The sequence below is a fragment of the Tachysurus fulvidraco genome, chromosome 15, assembly GCF_022655615.1.
Source record: "Tachysurus fulvidraco isolate hzauxx_2018 chromosome 15, HZAU_PFXX_2.0, whole genome shotgun sequence".
Taxonomy (NCBI): Eukaryota; Metazoa; Chordata; class Actinopteri; order Siluriformes; family Bagridae; genus Tachysurus; species Tachysurus fulvidraco.
In genome coordinates this window covers 11214554-11233806 of record NC_062532.1, presented here as the reverse complement: position 1 = coordinate 11233806, position 19253 = coordinate 11214554, and the positions used below count along the sequence as shown (strand labels likewise).

At 36.9% G+C, this 19253-nt stretch overlaps 1 protein-coding gene across 5 annotated transcripts; it reads right to left on the bottom strand.

The window, feature by feature from the left end:
- Nucleotides 1–361: 361 nt before the first annotated feature.
- On the bottom strand, nucleotides 362–13301 carry pecam1a (platelet and endothelial cell adhesion molecule 1a). 5 transcript variants are annotated; one of them, XR_007137958.1, is made up of 16 exons: nucleotides 13149–13300; nucleotides 11344–11421; nucleotides 11233–11262; nucleotides 10067–10357; nucleotides 9164–9445; nucleotides 8719–8979; nucleotides 8298–8555; nucleotides 6343–6627; nucleotides 5374–5655; nucleotides 4731–4869; nucleotides 4546–4625; nucleotides 3361–3414; nucleotides 2956–3055; nucleotides 2768–2824; nucleotides 2182–2201; nucleotides 362–633 (listed from the first exon to the last, which is right to left on the bottom strand). XR_007137958.1 is itself a non-coding variant. In XM_047801059.1 (16 exons), the coding sequence occupies exons 2-16, from the start codon at nucleotides 11396–11398 to the stop codon at nucleotides 589–591; spliced, it is 2226 nt and encodes a 741-aa protein (XP_047657015.1). In that variant the 5' UTR covers nucleotides 11399–11421; nucleotides 13149–13300; the 3' UTR covers nucleotides 362–588. The 5 variants fall into 5 exon arrangements, 3 of the variants coding, with proteins under 3 accessions (XP_047657015.1, XP_047657016.1, XP_047657017.1); XM_047801059.1 differs by having other exon boundaries at nucleotides 2969–3055; XR_007137959.1 differs by lacking the exon at nucleotides 3361–3414 and having other exon boundaries at nucleotides 13149–13301.
- Nucleotides 13302–19253: the final 5952 nt, after the last annotated feature.

Here is a 19253-nt window from a genome sequence, read left to right as displayed (position 1 = left end):
AATTCCTCATACATTAAATGATTAAATTCTTAAATTACTGATACATTTAATGATTAATTTATTCAATTTAATATATTAAATAAAATCTGAAATTTTCCTTCTGATAGTATTTGTAAATATTTACTAGCTTAATGCAATTCACTTCCTCAGTAACTTCTCCCGAATATAATTAGCAGCAGAATAATTCCGTAACTAATATTAGACAATTGTGGTAAAGACAATAACCAGGTTTCTCATAAGTACTATGCTGATAAAACTAAAACGAATTGTTATTTGTTATCCAGTTTTGGAAACTAGTTTCTAGTGACTAACGGTAAGAGCAGTGATTGTTATCAAGACTGAAGACATAAAAGACATCTGATTGCAGCTTTGACTCTTTATTCTCATCTACACAACTGTGCCACATCACAACACAATGATTTGTGCAACATCATATACAAAAATAACCCTGCCTGAAGAAATGGCACAGAATGTGTACAATACACAGATGCAGGATCTCCTAACTGGCAGGCAGGTGGAGCTGAAGTGGAAGTGGAATAAATTACGCGTGAATGATACGTGGTGTGTCGAGTGAAGAGAGTCAAGAGACTACTCAGGCTCACAGTTTTTAAGCTGAACGTACTCCAGATCCGTCTGCAGAAGAAACAGAGAAACGGCCATATTATAGGCGTTATTAATGTGGCGTCGACTACTGCTTTATGCTCAGAGGCATGTAGTTATATGATATAAGCTCACTATATCAATGAATACGTAAATAATTATTTTCATGTTTGTTACTAAGCTTTGATATCCTAAAGGTGCGCTGGTCAACAATTTTAATTGTTCTTACAAAGCTTGTCTTAGGATAAAGGCACTTGGACCAGAACGTCAATATAAAAAGTCACGTTCAGAATGAACATACACGTCCTTCTATGGTTTTATTAATCAGGGGCTAAATAACAACTGGATGATACGTCTGTAAACAAACACACACACCCCCTCCCCCCACCACCATTCCTATCTCCGTGATAAATAAAAATCAAGTATCAGCCATTTAACATGTATTAAACGTAAAGTTATATAAAGCATATATTTATATACAGTATGTTTATTATAGAAATGTATAAAAAGCATATAAAAACATTCACAGCGACTCCTGGAATCATGGCTCGGAATGTGTGGAGTGATCATGTATCAAGCTCAGGTACAATTTTAGTATAAATTATTATTATTATCTAGCTAAACGGTCATTGTCTTTTATATTTAAGTGAGCCGAGTTGCCGATGGCAGAGTGGAATCATTAGTTACGTTTACCCTCAGTTACCCTAGTCACTGTTAAGTGTCATCATTTGTATTGTTTAGTTATCGTCTTTTTCTGTCTTTGTCTTCATCATTTATTAAACCCTTTTCATTTGAAGCTATCCTGCATACGGGTGTGTCTCCTTCCTTCCTCGAATGTGACACAGATATAAGCAGACGTTTTGTTTATTCGAAACTCTTTTAGTTGTTGTAAAATCATCGGGCAGCACTTTTACTTCCACATTTAGCTCCACTGAGCTATCATTGTGCCTAGTGTTCATCTCATCTTATAGAGTCTCATTGGGGCAGGAATCACTCTGTCTCGTGTTAATTCTATGAACATTTTCGACGGATGAGCAGAGTACAAGAATATTACTTATATGCTAGAGTTTTACTTACTATGCTAGTCATTAAGATGCTAGAGTCATGGAACTTTTGCCATATTTGGCATTGGATTTTTTTAGACACTCAGGACTACACTGTCAATCTGCTGACAAACCTGTTGTTTTTGCACTCGGACTTGATGCCCAGGAGTTGATGATCCCTATACTGGACTATTTGAATCATTCATCCTTGAAAAATTAGTTATTTGATTTATCTGTATTTGCTACTTTTACCACGAAGTTAAATAAACCAACTAAGTCAGATGAGCTGATAGAATGTTAACTACAGTAGCAAGGTATAGATATATACTGGCTTATTGCTGAGTAAACAATGTAGTCAAGGAGTAAAGAAATCATTAAACATGTTTAGCTAGTTTATGTAACACATATGCACATTAATTGTTTCTAAGTGCGATGGCTAATAACAAACACAGTACACAACGGCATACACATTCTGTATGTCGGTGTACGGTGGTTGGCTTATGAGTCTTTGTCGGCTTATGTGTAGTGCTTTACTTACATCCACTTGCTCTGTTTCATCTATAAAAAAAAAAAGCCAGAGCGTTAGAAAAAAAATAAGGGTGAACACCAATAATGAATGATTAATAGTACAACCCCACCCACCTTGCTGTTTTCAATCAACACCCAGGGAAATGGGTGTGGGGCATTTGCTTCGGCTTTGTTTTGCATTAGTTTCACACTAATGAGTGTGTGTACCTAATATTTTTCTTTTCAGATGCAGCCATTGCTGGATAATAAATCACTGTTCCCTAAGCCATTATTGTGCTAACATTGTTGTGTTTGAAGCACATTCCTAAAGAATTAGGGAGTACACAGCCTATTAATCACTAAAGGAAAAAAAAACACCTCTTGAGAATTTATTTTTGCAAGGGAAACAATGGCAAAGTGCCTTAAAAAGACAAGAGGCTCAATGGCCAATTGTGAAAACAGGAAGTAGTCCTACTAACAGGATAGGAAGTGACACCTGGTGCCTCCAGCATGCTTAAAAATATATTTAAGTTGCTGTTAAGATGCTGAAACCATCTGCAATGCAGTCTCAGTTTAACAGATTTATAAATGTGTGTAAATTTGACATATGAACTCACCTTGTTTGATGTTCTGGTAATCTCCATTCACTGTGTCTGTATTGTGCATGACAAGCTCTAATGAAACACAGATACAAGTGTCATAATGGGGTGTACAGCACCTTTACATACACATGCAGACACCGGACTCATACAGTATCAGCGACCATATATTTACAGCTATATATTTATATCCCAGTAAAGCTCACCAGTAAAGCTCACCTTCTCCAGAGCCCACATTCGTTATGGGCGGCTCGTCGGGGTGTTGAGACATCTTAGACTTTTCATTCTCACTCTCTTCATCAGATTCTATGACATACAGATATTTCATCATTACATGAACACACTGCTCATAGACAGAATGCCACCAACATTATGGCAAGGACTGAAAGTGTAGCCTTGAAAGAATTCACCACACTGCTCATATAATACATAATGCTGGGAAATAGAGCAAAACTTGTAAACCTCTTCAGGTTCTTGATATTTACCTTTTTTTGCAACAGCAATTGTGGAAAGTTCACTGTTATTACTCTTGTTTGTCCATGTCTACAAGTAATGAATGGTATGTACACTTTTACTGTATAGCTAGATCATAATTTATACTAAAATTGTACCTGAGCATGATACATGATCACTCCACACATTCCGGCCCATGATTCCAGGAGTTGCTGTGAATCAAAAAGTCCTGTGATTCATTTCATCATATCACTACTTTACTAAACTAAACTAAACTAAACTAAACTAAACTAAACTAAACTAAACTAAACTAAACTAAACTAAACTAAACTAAACTATGTATTAAAATGATGTTAAAACAGTTATTTGACATAAATTATAAAGTACTATAGGAAGGCTTCCTACTTAATTAAACATGGCTATGGAGATTTATGTCCACTCATTTGCAAGCGCATTACTGAGATCAGACATTATTGGGTGAGGGGGATTGGCCTGTAGTCCAGAACTCCAGTGGTGCTCAATTGGTAAGTATGTGTGGTATTTATACTTGAGCAAGGCCCTTAACCTTGAGCAAGGCCCCTTAGCTACTCTGGATAAGGGTGTTTGCCAGATACTGTAAATGCATCGTAGTCAGTGTTCCAGGTCATCCCAAAGGTGTTGAGGTCATTGGGGTTGAGGTTAAGGCTCTATGCAGAACCGTTGAATTTTTCCACTCAAGCATTACCTATATGGAGCTTGTTTTGTCACAGGGTCATTATTAATATGGAGCAGGTTTGGGTGTCTCATTTTTAGTCAGGGTAACATATAATGCTAAAGAAAACAAAGACTTTCTATACAATTCCATTTCTTGGTAACCGTTTGAGGAAGGCTCACATACAATACAGTATGGTGTTTTATATATGGTTTAAGTTATCCAGTTTAACACATAGCAAGTTTAGACAAGTATTATTAATCCAATCAACTCAAAAATAATATATCGTTTACAAGACTTAAGATTAGCTGTTTAACTGGAATGAAAGAAATGGTTCCCAATAGCAGGAGGAAGAGTCATTGTACTGCTGAAAAATTAGTACATATTTAGTACACTGTACTCTGTTGTCTTTTAGTCACAATTTTAATTTCAGCTTAGCAAAACAAATAAACTCTGCTTTTTATGGAGTTTTGTGTGGTACTGTATGGGTGAATAGTGTTTATCAAGAGGCGCATGTATAATAAAAAATTTGGTGCAAATTTTGGTGCAGTTTGGCTTCAACTTGTAACTCAAACAATGATGAATGAGGCCAATAAAAGTAAAGCAAAGTCTAGACGATACTCTATGTATTGATATAACATGAAAAAGTTACCATTGCCTGCAGTATTGTCCTCAAAGTCGAGCGTCAGACTCACCCTCATGGGATCACCAGATTTAGCATGTACAGACTTTCTGAAAAAGTAAAGCGTGTGTGAGAATTCATTAATTCAGTCATTTTATATTCACTGATGGGAAAATAAGCAGAAAAATAACAACCGACAAGCAGGTAACACCTACACAGGCAACTCGACTGCTCTTTTAGTTTTCTGTGGAGTATGTGCTTTCTTGAAGAAAAGGACAAGAATGATGACAATGAGCACCAAAATTAAGATAAAAGACACTCCAATGAGAGCCTTCTTCCATCCTGCTAAGCTCACTGTAAAGAAAATATGAAACAAGCACTCAGAACAAAGTTATTATCATAATAATGTACCAACAGTAGTCAATGAAAGTTGCTTATTGTATATTTTATCATATATATTCTGGCTCATGCCCGTGTTCCTGAAGTAGAATCCGAATCCTCGGTGACCCAGGACACAACAGTTACTGAAGGTGAATGAATGAATGAATGAATAAATAAATGTGTGTATAGTTATGGTGTTCATGATCTGATTTTTGATTTGAATTGATATTTCCACATAAGAACACTTGATTATATTATATTCATGAAGATCGATAATGTACAGATTCGTTATACAATCCTGGTTCTCATAAAACAACTGAGTGAATCAATGGGATGTGCGGTTTTTGGAAAATAATTAACCTCTGGGTGGTTACAGCTTTCCACTTCCTGTGGGCCTGCATTACCCCAACCTGTCCTGTGATATTTTATAACCTAAGAACACATTAATAGTGCAACACAAAGAAGGTGATTTATGACCTTTGATTTTGACATTATCACTACTCCTTGTCTCATTAGCATCGTTGGAGGCCCGGCAGTAGTATAGTCCTTCGTCATCACGCGTTATAGATTTGATGGTGTAAATTCCTTGTTTTTTGCTTATTCGTATGATGTTCAAGGGCTTCACAACTCCAGTGCGGTACCAGGTAAAGGTGATTGGGAATGTTCCTTGCTGCACACTACAGTAGAGACTGAGATTTACACCTTCGGTAACCACGTTACTCTTAGTGTTAAGAGTCAAATCTGGTGTGGAGACCATTTCTAGTGAGTATAGAAAAAAGAGAGAGGGGTTTAATGAAGAGATGAACAAATAATGCAAAAACAAACCAAATTATTCTTATTAATAGGCTCTTTTTCTTTTTTATTCATTTGATTAAATATTGTTGGGTTTTTACACATCCCAAATTAAACTGGGGTCAGGCAGAAAAGTGATGTAGAGGAGAGAAGCAGCAAAGTGTGTTTTGGTAGTTAAACCTAACCCGTTTTTTTTTTTTTTTAATTATAACCTCTCTGCTTTTCATGGTATTTTTTTTAAAAATAAAATTGAGCATGCATTTTAATAGAGTAACACAATAATGGTTCTGTCTCTGTATCTGTTTAGTTCTGCAAAATCTATGTTTATAGCTGTATTTGGATTTATACCTGAAGAGGGTGTGGCTTAGTTCTGAAAGCTTTTAATGAAAAACAAAGCCTACAACTAAGTCCCTTGAAATACTGAAAAACACTGGAAAAATCTCTGAGATAGAAATAATCATAATCTCACATGAATTTTCTTAATTTTAACCCCAATGGCCATGACAACACAGTCACTAAAGATGAATAAAGACTGTTTAGTAAAATAGTCTTTAATGAGTGTTGTATTTCTTTGTTTAGACTCACGTCTGCATGAAAGTTAAAAACCTTGTGCACCTATTTTTGTTGTTGTGGAATCAGCATCGAATCTCTTACCTATGACTGGTGTGTTGAGAGATAAACTATATTTGCTGTAGCGTGACCCCTGGTTCTCGGCCAGGCAGACGAAGCTGTTGCTTTCATTTCTGTGACTGATGGAGGAGATGTTGAATAAAGCACTACGCTGAGGACCAGTCATTATCACTTGTGACACTTGCTCCTGAAACTTAAGTAAGGTGTAGGTAATAGGGAGTGTTCCCCGTTCACTCTCACACAGGAGCTGAAATGGCTGCCCTACGATCATCTTTCCAACTGTGCGAATGATTGGGGTTGAAACAAGCTCTGAGAGAGAAGACAAGAAGTCATGAAAAAAATATTTCGTTTCAGCTCATAAATAAAAACTGGGTGGTCATCACCAGCTTTTATAAACAAAGAAATAAACATCATATAGTCATATATTTCTCTTATATTTCTCAGTAGTGAAAAAAAAATAAGTACACATTTCTGACCTCCACTATTGTTGAGAAAATAATTAATAGTCGCAGTGTTATTAAAAAACACAGAACTTTTCGCAAGTTGGTGTTCTGGAGCATTCAGGTTTGTTTCTACATCATCCAACTGAAGCAACTGAGATCATGACCTCAGAGAAGCAACTGTTGCTGTTTATCCTTCTGACAAAGGTTATAAGGCTACCAAACAATTTGAAATTCACCATTCTACAGTGAGAAGGATTGTTTAAAAATAGAGAGCCTTTCTTCAAATCTTTTTTGGCCAGTCTTCCCAGAAGTGGGTGTCCAAACAAATACAGTACTAGGTCAGACTGATAATGCTCAGAATCTGTAAAAAGTTCCTTCTCTTCAAAATAACATGGCAGCATGACCTAGGTTTGCAAAATTGTAGCTGACAGAATCTGGTAGAATATCCTTTTATTCATCCTGAGGCCAAAATGATTGATGATGTCATTATTCACCACAAGGACCTCAAGACCACAACCACCTCCTACCAACTCTCAAGCATGGTGATGAAGAGGTGATGTCCTGGGTCACTTGCATTCATTTGACAAGGATGAACTCCACTTTGTATTAAAAATACTTGATGACAAATATGAGGCCATCAGTCCAGCAACTTAAACTGGGCTGCATTTGGTCATGCAACAAGACAATGTTCCCAAGCACATTAACAAATTGACAATGTTCAGTCCTCAACCCCATTGAGAGGATGTGGTTGAATTGTAAATGAGCTGCACATGAATGCAACCTCATGAATGCCATCAAACATCAATGAACTGAAGCAATGTTGTAAAGAAAACTTTAGAGAGACTGTAGAGAGACCAAAAAACTCCTAGAATTGCTAAAGATAATTATACAATCTACTGAATTACAGCTTGATAGAAGTTGGGGAAAATCACACAATTGTAATTTATGCTCTGATAAATAAAAACACAAAAATGAAGAGGGGTGCTTTCTATTTCCAGTGTATGTATAGTACCTGTAGTGTGTTAAAATAAACCTAGACTGACATAGACAGTAGTTCAATAATGCAAAATATTCTCTTTTTTTTTGATGGCAGGGTGAAACCAATCATTAATTGAGCCTATACTCAATATTGATATATGCTGAAAAGCTAAATTGTCAGAGGCAACAATTTTCTGCTGGAACATTTGGGGGCGTTCCGGCAGTGTGTCTTGTGCCATGTGGTTTTGTTTACATTTTGTGTTCACGTGTCTCTGCCACGCCCTAACCTTAATTCCATCCCGCATCTGCACACCAGTTACTTATTTGTCTAATTGTTTTCCCTATTTATCTTTGTATCCTTGTAGTTGTGTATCTCCGTTTTGTTGTTTTTAAGTTTCGCTTTATTTTCCTTCCCCAAGTTCCTTCCCCAGTGTTTTCTGTTTTGTGTTATGTTATGTTATGTTAATAAATCATGTCTTTTAGCTATCCCTGTGTTTGGGTCTGTTTTTTTTATCTGTAAAGACACCCCATTTTTTCTGACATAAATCGTTTGCTTACCTTTAACATTAATAACCAAAGGCATGCTTGTTTTTGTGATGCCCTTAGCTTTGGCCTCACAGTAGTAGCTTCCACTGCTGGCTTTGCTTGCTAAAGTGCCGAAGACTTGTCCATCTCTTAGATGCTTCTTGTCTTTGTACAGCCTGTACTTCATATCTATGGTATCAATTTGTGCTTGAGAGCTACAGCTCAGATTGAAGTGTTGTCCTTCGAACACATGCTCTGGAGTCACGCTTAGATTGGGACATGAAAACAACTCTAAGTAGTAAAGAAGAAAGTGTAATTAGCACTGTAAGTGCCATCCTTAAACTGACACAAGTTGTGCTTGTAGTTTAAGATGTTTCCAACTAAATGTTCATCTAATCTTTGTGATATCTGGTAAACAGGATATATGGTATATCATATATTTATGGATAATTACCTTCTACCTTCAGCTGGGCCTGAGCGCTCTTCTGAACGTTGCCTTTTTCAGATTTACATATATATGTTCCAGAGTCATTTGCTGTTACCACAAAGCTGTGACTGAATGACCTTCTGTCTTTATGTAACATACTGTCTTTGGTCAGGAAGACTTCAATGTCACTTTGGGAGTTATATGAAACTTTGCAGTCAATTTGTACCCGGTCCCCCTCCACGACAACAGATTTAGGGGAAATTCTTATCGAAGGTGTTATCTCAATCTCTGTTAAGAAAATAAGCAAAAAATGGAAGAACACAGTAAAATATAATATCAACAACAACTGCATTTGAATATTGCATATAACTATTGTTTCAAACTTATCTATTTTTCAGGAATGACCAACATGAGAAGATACAGTCTTACAGCAAATCCAAATAGCTGAAATAACTTGTTTGTGAGTCTTTACCTTGCACATAGATGCTCACATTGTTGCTGTTGTTGGAAAGGTTTACAGAGGGATACAGCAATAGCCTGTAGTTACAGTGAAGGGAGAAGTTTCCTGGTTCCTGAATCTTTTCAGAAATAGTTGCTGAATTGGTATTGCTACGGGTTTGATAGAAAATATCATTGTTTTTGTAGAAGATGGCGAAAAGACCACCAGTCTCCTCTGGAGCACTGCATGTAGCTGTAACTCCATCACCTTCATTCAGAGTAGTAGGCTGTACTTTAAGCAGTGGAGTCTGCAAGCCTGCATGGGTACAGAATTTGTGAGACAAACCTTTAATACTTATGTACTGTTTGAAACAAATTTTTCAAAGCTAACGTCAAGTTTCCAACATGATGCTTTATTTTACTTGGCACCATTTTCCCAATGAACGGGTGACTAACCCGTAGGGTGTTTTGTGTAAAACAGTGGAAAAACCTAAAGGTAGAAATGTTTTAACTGTTTGTGGTCTCTGACTCTTACAGTTCTGTCTTCCTCAAGTTCATAATTGTCTCAACTAGAAATGAATGTTAGACTGTTTTTTTAACCAGTTCATTATATTGAATCATTCCTGATATTACCACTTTACGTTTGCACTTAGAACAATATTATCTGCTATACAGGAACAATACAATAGACACGTTACTCATAACACACAGGGACTATTTAATTTGGAGAATGCTATTTTGTGATAAAATTCTACATGTACAGAAACTCTACAACTGTTCACATCATCCCTTAACATGTTGTCACTTTTCTTCAAGGCTTTGGAGAAAACAATTTCATTCTACTAGAAATATGTCCAGAATGACTGGAAAGATCTTGTTACATCATCGTTTCAGCATTTCCATCTGTTCCAGGTGTTATTTACTCCACATACGTTACCTGTTACAGCGAGTGTCTGAGACTCGCTGCTCTTCTCCTTTGACAAAATTTGGACTTTGCATTTGTATATTCCTGAGTGAGAAGCCCTCGCTGGGCTAAGTCTGTACTCTACCAAAGTTTCACTGGTGTTTTTGGAGTAGATCACTGTCCCATCCAACAGGAACTTCAGAGTGTGAATGAGTTGTGAGGAACTGTAGCTGATCTTGACTTCACAGCGGAGCGTCAGGTTGCTGCCACTCGCCACTGTGCCTCCAGGAAGGAGGGTCAGCTTTACCCAGTCAATGGTGAATGCTGAACATAGAGATTGAGTAAAAATTAGGAAAGCCTATTATCAAACATACTGTATGGGGAAAATGTTTGTCTTCCAATAGGTTTATGCGTGTATATATAACCTTATCTTATTGTGAAGCAGTCAATACTACATACTGTACTATATATTATACCTGTATTTTCAATGTTTGGAAAAAAGTACATTTAAATTTAGTACATTTTAGTGTTTGGAGAATGAAGTTTTATTTGTTTATTTTTATTTATTTATAACAGACAAAATATAATTCGAATTCCTATTTCACTCAAAAAAATTGATCAGAAGTCTCTCTTTTTTTCCCTCTCACTACAATAACAATGACAATGTAGGGAGTCCACAGGAAGGCCACTCCAAGACTGAAGGAGTTATGAGTTTTAAACAGAGAGAATAGGACTGACGAAAGCAGGCAACTTAGCTAATGGAAACTCAGGACTTCAGTAATACAAAAGATATCAAATGCAGAATGTTAATTTTATGCTAAAGCAGCAGGATGTCACATCCCAAATCACAGGGATCTCCAAGCCTTGTGCTTTTCTTATACTACAGTCACTTTAAACTGGACAAGTTTAGAGGAACTACATCCCAAAACTCAACCATAAAATGTTTTGGTTTCTGTTTTGTTTTGTCGTTTGATAAAATTTAGACTTCACTTCACAATATCAGAGTCTGAGATGGGACAAGCATAGTTTGGGTAAATGTACTAAAGACCAAATCGCAGCAGCCAGAAATCTGAACTGCTTAAAAAACACATTGAATTAATCTCACACAAATATAAACAAATGCATTAAAACTGTCTGAATGCAAGAAACATTGCTACGATTTTCTAAGCAGACACTGGGAAAGTACTTAGTAAACTTACATGTTTGTGTCCCGCCATCACATATTCCAGCTGAAAAAAGCAATAGAGTGCAGAGATGAGTTGAAATTTGGAATTTGGAAAATTGGAATTTGGTAAATTTAAAACACTTACGCGGATTTACAAAGCAGATGAGGACCAGAATGGGCCAGAATGGCCAGCGGTCCATGATCTCAGGTGTGTTGTGTGACTCTGTAGACGTACAAGAGAATGTAAGAAGGAGGCTTTTATGGAGCTGGAGCTGCTCTGTAACCTTTCATTGTTTTTGCCTTAATCAGGAAATGAGCACTGCTTCCTCAGGATGTGCGCATTCTGATTGTTTCGTTTGCTTGTGCCCTTAAGTGGACCACTATTCTGACAATCCCTGCCCATGCCCTGCTCCGACTCCTGCTGGACACTTCTGTGCTAAAAATATTTAGTTCAGTGGCACGACATACAATTTCGATTCTAATACAGTTTAAAGTAATGTAGCTTGTAGAAGCTGCTCTTTTTAGTATAGTGTAAGACCAATGGTCAGAGATTAATACAACATTTACACAGTGTAAACAACAGTAATAAGGACACCAGGAGCATCAGGTGCATGGGTAACTCTACCATTTCACTGTCAATACAACCGCTGCTTATGTGACATCACATATGAGCCTACTCTAAAAAACTTCCATGACTGATTGATTGATTAGATTAGATTGGTATGTTTGACTGAACTTAAAAGAAACACAGTCTATGACATCTGAATTGACTGCAAATATTAAAATAGAACAGCAAACCTAAACTTTGATGATGCTCAGTGGCCCTAATCCATAGCCATGCTTTGTTGGGAGAAATGGAACATCATTATTTTATCGATATCCGAAATGTCTTAGTTGATACTGACCTAGCTCAAAAATTTAAAACAGAAACATATAGCTGAAAAACTGATATAGTTGAGACAAAATGCTTCAGGCGTGCATAATTCTGAAGGGAGGAGTTCAGTACAAAGACACAGCTTTTCACCGGGTAAAAGCTTGCTGCAATGTTCCAGTATACACACTAGGTGCTGCTCGAGGTTCATGCTGCGTATCTATATCTGATGGTTATCTAACGCCTACATGCAACCTTGCAACAGAGTACAACACTTCTCTGAAGATCAGTGTTCATTTTGTTGTTTAGATTATCCCTTGTGTTCTGTTTGCTACTTAGCAGTGTATGTACTCCTCATGGGTCATATTGCCTTTGGGTGGCTGAGAGAGCAAATAATATTTGTAACGGTCAACCATGAATGGATCTATTTATTATAAAACAGTAAAGACATACAAAACCTCTGCTCATGCCTGGGAATGCTCTTGCCAGCATGTGTCAGTGATCAAGTATGAGCGTGGGAGTAGTTCAAAATACAGTTCACCAAATTTGACATTTTTATTTCTTTATTTTTAATAACAAGCAACATTTTGTGTAATCTGCTTCATTCTTGGATCGAAATGACCCAACCGTAACCTATGGTATATTTTTTCATTGTTTAACACAGAAAATTATTCCATGTTAGGATTTATTTGGATACAAAGTCAATGTAAAAAAAAAAGATCAGTATCAAGAAGAAACCATATACTGTACGTTCTTAAGTTGGTTGTTAAGTTTAGCATATGTATAACAGAGAACAATCCAGTGAACATAAACAATAGATGCAAGTTGGATGTACAAATTGAGCTTGTACATCTAAACAGACTTGACTGTCAGCATGAACATCAAACTTTGCATTAAAACCAAAAGGTTGCTGATTACATTCTGATAAGTGACCAGTTTACCAGAGATGGGGGACTCGAGTCATTTGACTTGACTCGAGTCAGACTTAAGTCACAAATTTGAGACTTGAGACTTGCTTGACAAATATTAAAAAAAGACTCGACTTGACTTTGACTTGACATTCATAACTTGAGACTTACTTGTGACTTGCACGTGTGTCTTACTCCCAACTCTGCAGTTTACCCAGTGAGATAACGAGTAAGCCTAGAAAACAGAATGGATTAAATCCCAAACAAACTCTGGTGGTTTCATACTGTAGCTTTTAAACTGGCCAGACTACTTATAAATGCAGATCACAGGAATGAGTGCAGAAGGGGTCAGCGGATACTAATCTCACCCAAACAGACACACAAAGTAGCTTCACAGTAGGAAGAGCAGTGTACATGTCTGCCCTGCCCTCTAGGTCACTGACTGATAAAAGGTTGGCTGTAAAATTATAATTTCTCTTTCATACGATGCCTTATTTCTGCAAAAAGGCCAATTTATTTGCATGTGTTTAAAACTTGAACTCTAAAGGTCTCAGAGGAGGCCACACTGACATTTAACTGCATTTTACAAATATTATTCTATAGAAATGTTAATATTAATAAAATGATTTTATGAGGGATATATCATATGAGAAAATATGGTAATTGAAATAATGACTAGGTCCAATTTACTGTATAAAGCTAAAGTTGCATCATATGAATCAGTTGAACTGTTGAAGAGAAAATTAAATTTATCTACAAGTGTGTTAATTACATGGTAATAAAGTGCTAATTTGCTAATTCCAAATTGTTCTACTGTATATGATGTTAACTTATGATCTAAAGAATAAGTCATGTTGGATGTGTCACGTGAAGTGTCATGCATTGCGTGACATCAAGTTAAGATTTCATTCAGTTCTATTTTTAAAGGTGTTGCAGTCCACACTGAACACGTCAGAGGTACGTCGGTGAAGGATCAAATTTAAGTCTGTCCACAGTATGACTTTTCAGCATCATGTCTATATTTTTTGTCATACATGATTGAAAAGTAAAGCTGAAAGCAAGCAAGACTTAGCAATGTAAGCTCTTCTTCTTCTTCTTCTTCTTCTTCTTCTTCTTCTTCTTCTTCTTCTTCTTGTTTGTGTTTATATTCCTTTATATAATATATACAGAAAACACAAAACGTTGATCATTGAAATGGATGGGCTACAATAACTAAAAAACACACATTGGGTTACACTCCAGTCAGCCAGGAACAGGGATATGGGTGCAGACGCACCCAGACTGGACAGTTGAAGACTGGAAAAAGACCTGATTTTTATTTTGAAACAAAACTCACATAGAGCAGATCTCTTGGTAATGTTTGACATGAACATTCTATGAAATCTCTTGACCTGAATTTCTGCACTGGCTAATTGGATAACTGCATAAACAAAATGTACATGTGTTCATATTAAAATGACCCGTGAGTATACATAAAAATATATTTATATGATTATTACTTTATATGCTATCCCTGTACTGGTATAAAATAGGTGCAACTTACTTACAAATAGTGTTCCAATCTGTTCCAGTGTGACAGTGCCCCTGTGCACAAAGCAAGGTCCATGAAAAAGACCTGTTAGGAATGAACTGGAATGCTGACTGTATACCACAACTTTGCTAATGCAAATCCCCTGAGACATGCTCCAAAATACAACATACATTTATCCCAGAAGACTGCAAAAGTCTAGAATATGATGTTCAACAAGCACCTATTATTGAAATGGCTAAATGTCTATGTACAGTATGTATATGGTTAGATGTCTGTAAGAAATTTGTATCTCTCACTGTCAAAAAAAAACAACAACCAACCATCCAATCAACCAACCAACCAACCAAACAAACAAAAAACACAGCAAAAGTGCCCTGAAGTGCCTTTGGTGTCTATTCTGTAGATAAAATATGATATAGTACTCTCTTGGGTAACCTAGTAACCCTAACAGTGTGAAAGAAACATGATGAAGTGCTCTCTAGGGCAGGGGTTCCCAAACTTTTCAGACCGTGACCCCCAGTATTAGACTGCTGACGACCCGCGACCAAAAGTGACATCATTACAACCTTTTTTAGCATATAAAAATAAAAAATAAATACAAATAAATAAGTAAAGTTTCTGGAAATCATCTCGCAACCCCCCGACCCCAACTCCGTGACCCCCCCAGTTTGGGAACTGTTGCTTTATGGTGCCCCCACATGTGAGAAAACATGATGAAGTGGACCCAAAAGTAACCTAATGGGTGCTCTTCTATTGGAGAAAAAGAACTACAGTGCCCTCCAACAATCAGTGCTTTCTGGGGTGCTTTCGTAGTCAAGCAGTCATGAGCTAACATCCCCCATTTGCCCCTGTTTTTTCATCCAATGTGTGTAGGAGGTGGTGTTTTATGTATTTTTGGCCCTTACCCATCAGACTGATCAGACAGTCCACACCTGACCTGATTTCTTAGCTACTTCTTCCCATTACACAGTCTACCAGTTTGGAAGTGTGTTTGTGACTCCCCTGTGGAGTCTTTGAAGTACAATTCTGAAACAAAACTATAATTTTCCTGCTCACTTCCCAAATACTTTAACTCAGCAGGTATATTAGTAGGAAAAGTTACCACAGTTTCTTGCAATATCTTCATCATTCACAGTGCAAACCTCACGTCACAAAATATGCTTTCTCTAATGGCTTATGGCATTTGTACTGTGGACTATGCCCTCTATTACACTTTACTGAATATGCATGATGACACTCAGACATTAAATTATACTGGATAAAGACCTGGGGCCAAACAACACATTGCATTTACTATTAGTCAGGCACACTATATATTAATACGCACTGCAATGCAGTGGGTTGGGTTGAATGATTGGAACCCTTGAGCATTTGGAGTGATGGTGGTGTTGAAGGAGCAGACCAGGTCTGAGCACTGTTCTGGTAAAGGCTCTGAATGATGCTTCTCCCCAAACCACAGTGCCAGGAGAACAGTGCCCCTTGACTATTGAACTATGGCTTTAGCCATAAAAATATCTTTCACTACTATAATAATGGCTTTCAGCATGCTGAAAGAATCAGCACAAAGAGAAACTAATAGAAATATGGATGGATGAGTCAGTGTGAGTAAGTTAAAGAGCAGGTCACCTAGAATTCAGCCAAATGTTTTTTTTAGAGCAACAGAGAATATATTTCTTTGTTACATTAGGCTTGGTATGACTAAACTACTTTTACATTTAGACCAAGACAGTGACAAGCGTGACGAGTAAAATTCGCTTCAAGTAAATGAAGGTGGATGACGCATTTTGTTTTTCGACACAAGGGAATAGAGAACATTACATAGACCAGCTTCTGATATTGCTTGTATAGAGGCTAGAAAGGCAAAAGATTTACATGAAATCTATTTGTTATTTAACTGTGGAAATAGACTTAAATATTGTTTCAGCTACTTTTTGCTTGTAAATTCAAAGACAGACCAGCCATCAAACCCTAGATTTTGGTTAATGCACCGTTCTGTGTAAACTATATTGACTGTTTTAAATTAAAACCCCTGGAATCAGTAGATTCTAAATACCAAAGACAACCAACACGGCAACAATATCCATGACCACATTTTGTCTTCATTCTGATTGCTTTGACCATTAACTGAAGCACTTGACCTCTGTTTGCACGGTTTTATGCTTTGCATTGTTTTCACATGATTGCTTGAATGTGCAGATGCATATATAAATATATATATATATTCCTTATAAAGTACATGGTAGTGATCATTGAGGGCGCTCACTGAATTTTTCAACATTCATATACATGCCCTAAATTATGCATACACTATATTTGGATGCAAATGCAAGGGAATGCAGGAATTCCAGGAAATTCATTTAATACTAGAAGAAACTAAGGATGTGGCTAAACCATAAAAAATTCTCCCTAATCTGTATTTGAAAATAGTAAGACATTAAGATATGTTTGGATGAAATGTTTTGTTTAGAGTGCTGCCTGCTGGGGTACCTTCATCTGGTCAATTATTGAAGTCAGTATGCTTTTATCATTTATTGTTCTACATATCCCATTATCCAGCGCTTTAGCCAGCCTGCAAAATAGTGGCAGACACACACTTGGGAGCATGGATGCACTTCAAGCACAAATAAGGTATAAGCAATTATAGATGACTTAAGATTTGTAGCAAGAATTGGCTTCTGCATTCATAGAATATTCTCTATATTAGTGACTGTCAGTAAATTAGCAATGTGGTGATGTATGCTACCATCAAAGTCTATCTTTACAGGTACATTTGTAAATATTGAAACACTGACAAGTGACTTATGAGGTATGAAGTTTCTGAAAATGTAAATGACTATATATGTACATTCTTTCCTATTATCTAGAAGCAAAAAAAAAACCCCAATGTCTGGGACTTTTCTTGTCCCCTGGATAACATCACTCACAATTATCTAAGAGTTCGTTGTATCCTGCTCTTTGTCTCCCTCCTCTTTCCTCCACATTTCCCTATTTTGCTTCCTGTCCTGAGCTGAAGCCACAGTGAACTGCCCCTATAATACACATTTCCTTAACCTCCTCCCAATTTATCCTGCTGTTCTGTAATCCTGAGTCAATAATATATGATGTGAGGCAGCAAGCACTTTTCATGATCACTACTGATCGGAAGGTCATGGGTTCGATCCCCAGGTCCATCAAGCTGCCACTGCTGTGCCCCTGAACAAGGCCCTCAGTTGCTCAGTTGTAAGTCACTCTGGATAAGGGTGTCTACTAAATGCCGTAAATGTAAATGTACAAGACAATTCCCTGCAGACTCTGTTCACTAAAAACAGACGGTTCACATACATGCAAACAGACATGAAATAACAATTTAGGGAATGTTTTTTTTAAAAGCATTAAACATTTCTACATGAGTACATACAAATCTAACAGATGAAGACCTTATGCTAGTCTATGTTCATTAGAGTCACTCATTAGTGCCTACAATATGTTGCAGATGTCTGTGATAAAAAAAAAAAACATTACATGGATAAAAGTATAAAAGAATCATCTATTATTATATACCAGGGGTCGGCAACCCGCGGCTCCGGAGCCGCAAGTGGCTCTTTCATCCCTCTGCTGCGGCTCCCTGTAGATTTGGAAAGTAAAAATTTCATTTAAATTTATTTTATTTTAGTTAGTTACTTTTAAAAAAGTAATTCTAAATTCTAAGATTATGATGCTCTTGTAATATTAAAATAAACCGTGTTTAATTTTTTTGGTTGCTCAAAATATGCGTCATAACTCCCGACTTGTGAAATTGGACACACAGAAGCAGACACATTTTTGGTTTGCTGCACCGGCAAGTTAAAATTTTGATGTCATGCAGGACTGTCAAGTGTCACGCATTGAGAGTGACAGTCACGCATTTGGGTCTTTTATCACGCTCTCCCGCCACACATCGTATTTCTCATGCAGAAAAACCTTTTGACTATTTATCATATATTTAATAAGCTGATTTAATAAGCTGCAGCGCCCAAAATGTATCAGTCCGCACCGCTGTCTCTATGGAACCGGGCAGGAATCAAGCTCGTCTACCCTGGAGTTCTTAGTTGAGCCTGAGACTTATCAGACAATGAAAAAAGAGACTACACAATAGCCAATCAGAAAATAGCAATATCTGGGAAAGATTTAACCCAACCACCAATGAAAAAAATTGGGGTTGCGGGGGGGTTGGAGATGTCATGCTTGCCTGTCTTCAAACCTTGAGAGCTGAAGAGAACTTTTTATTTGAAAGTAACCTTCAACCCAGCGTCTTTTTACTTAAGGTTAGTTCAAACTGTTCAAAATATTTTTGTTTGCCTGCAGAAATAAAATTTCGTTTACTCGGTAGCAGTTCATTGATTTCATAAATACAACACACTACAGTTTTTTCTATACTTTCCATAAAGGTAAAAAACGATATATGCAGTGTTATTTTCATTTTAGATGTCAAATGGGTTTTGTGTGTGTTTTTTTTACTGCTCCCTGTGTTTTTTTTTCTGTGGGAAACGGGTCCAAATGGCTCTTTGAGTGTTTAAGGTTGCCGACCCCTGTTATATACCATACATTTTCATTCAAGAATATTCACGCACCTTCCACATTAACAAGAACATCTATACACCATCACATTCATGCAATTATCATGTGACAATAGAGTGAAGCAGTGAAGCAGCTTCACAAGACTAAAAATATGATCTTGGTGACTTTGACCATGATATGTTTGTCGGTGCCAGACGGGGTGGTTTAAA

Bases quoted from the DNA above. Each gene is read 5' to 3' on its own strand.
- pecam1a (XM_047801059.1), bottom strand. From the start codon at position 11,398: ATGGACCGCTGGCCATTCTGGCCCATTCTGGTCCTCATCTGCTTTGTA. The intron at 9,446-10,066 runs GTAACGTATGTG...GTACCCATGCAG, and splicing joins TCAGACACTCGCTGTAACAG to GCTTGCAGACTCCACTGCTT. The intron at 3,415-4,545 runs GTAACTTTTTCA...TTTGATTCACAG, and splicing joins GGACAATACTGCAGGCAATG to CAACTCCTGGAATCATGGGC.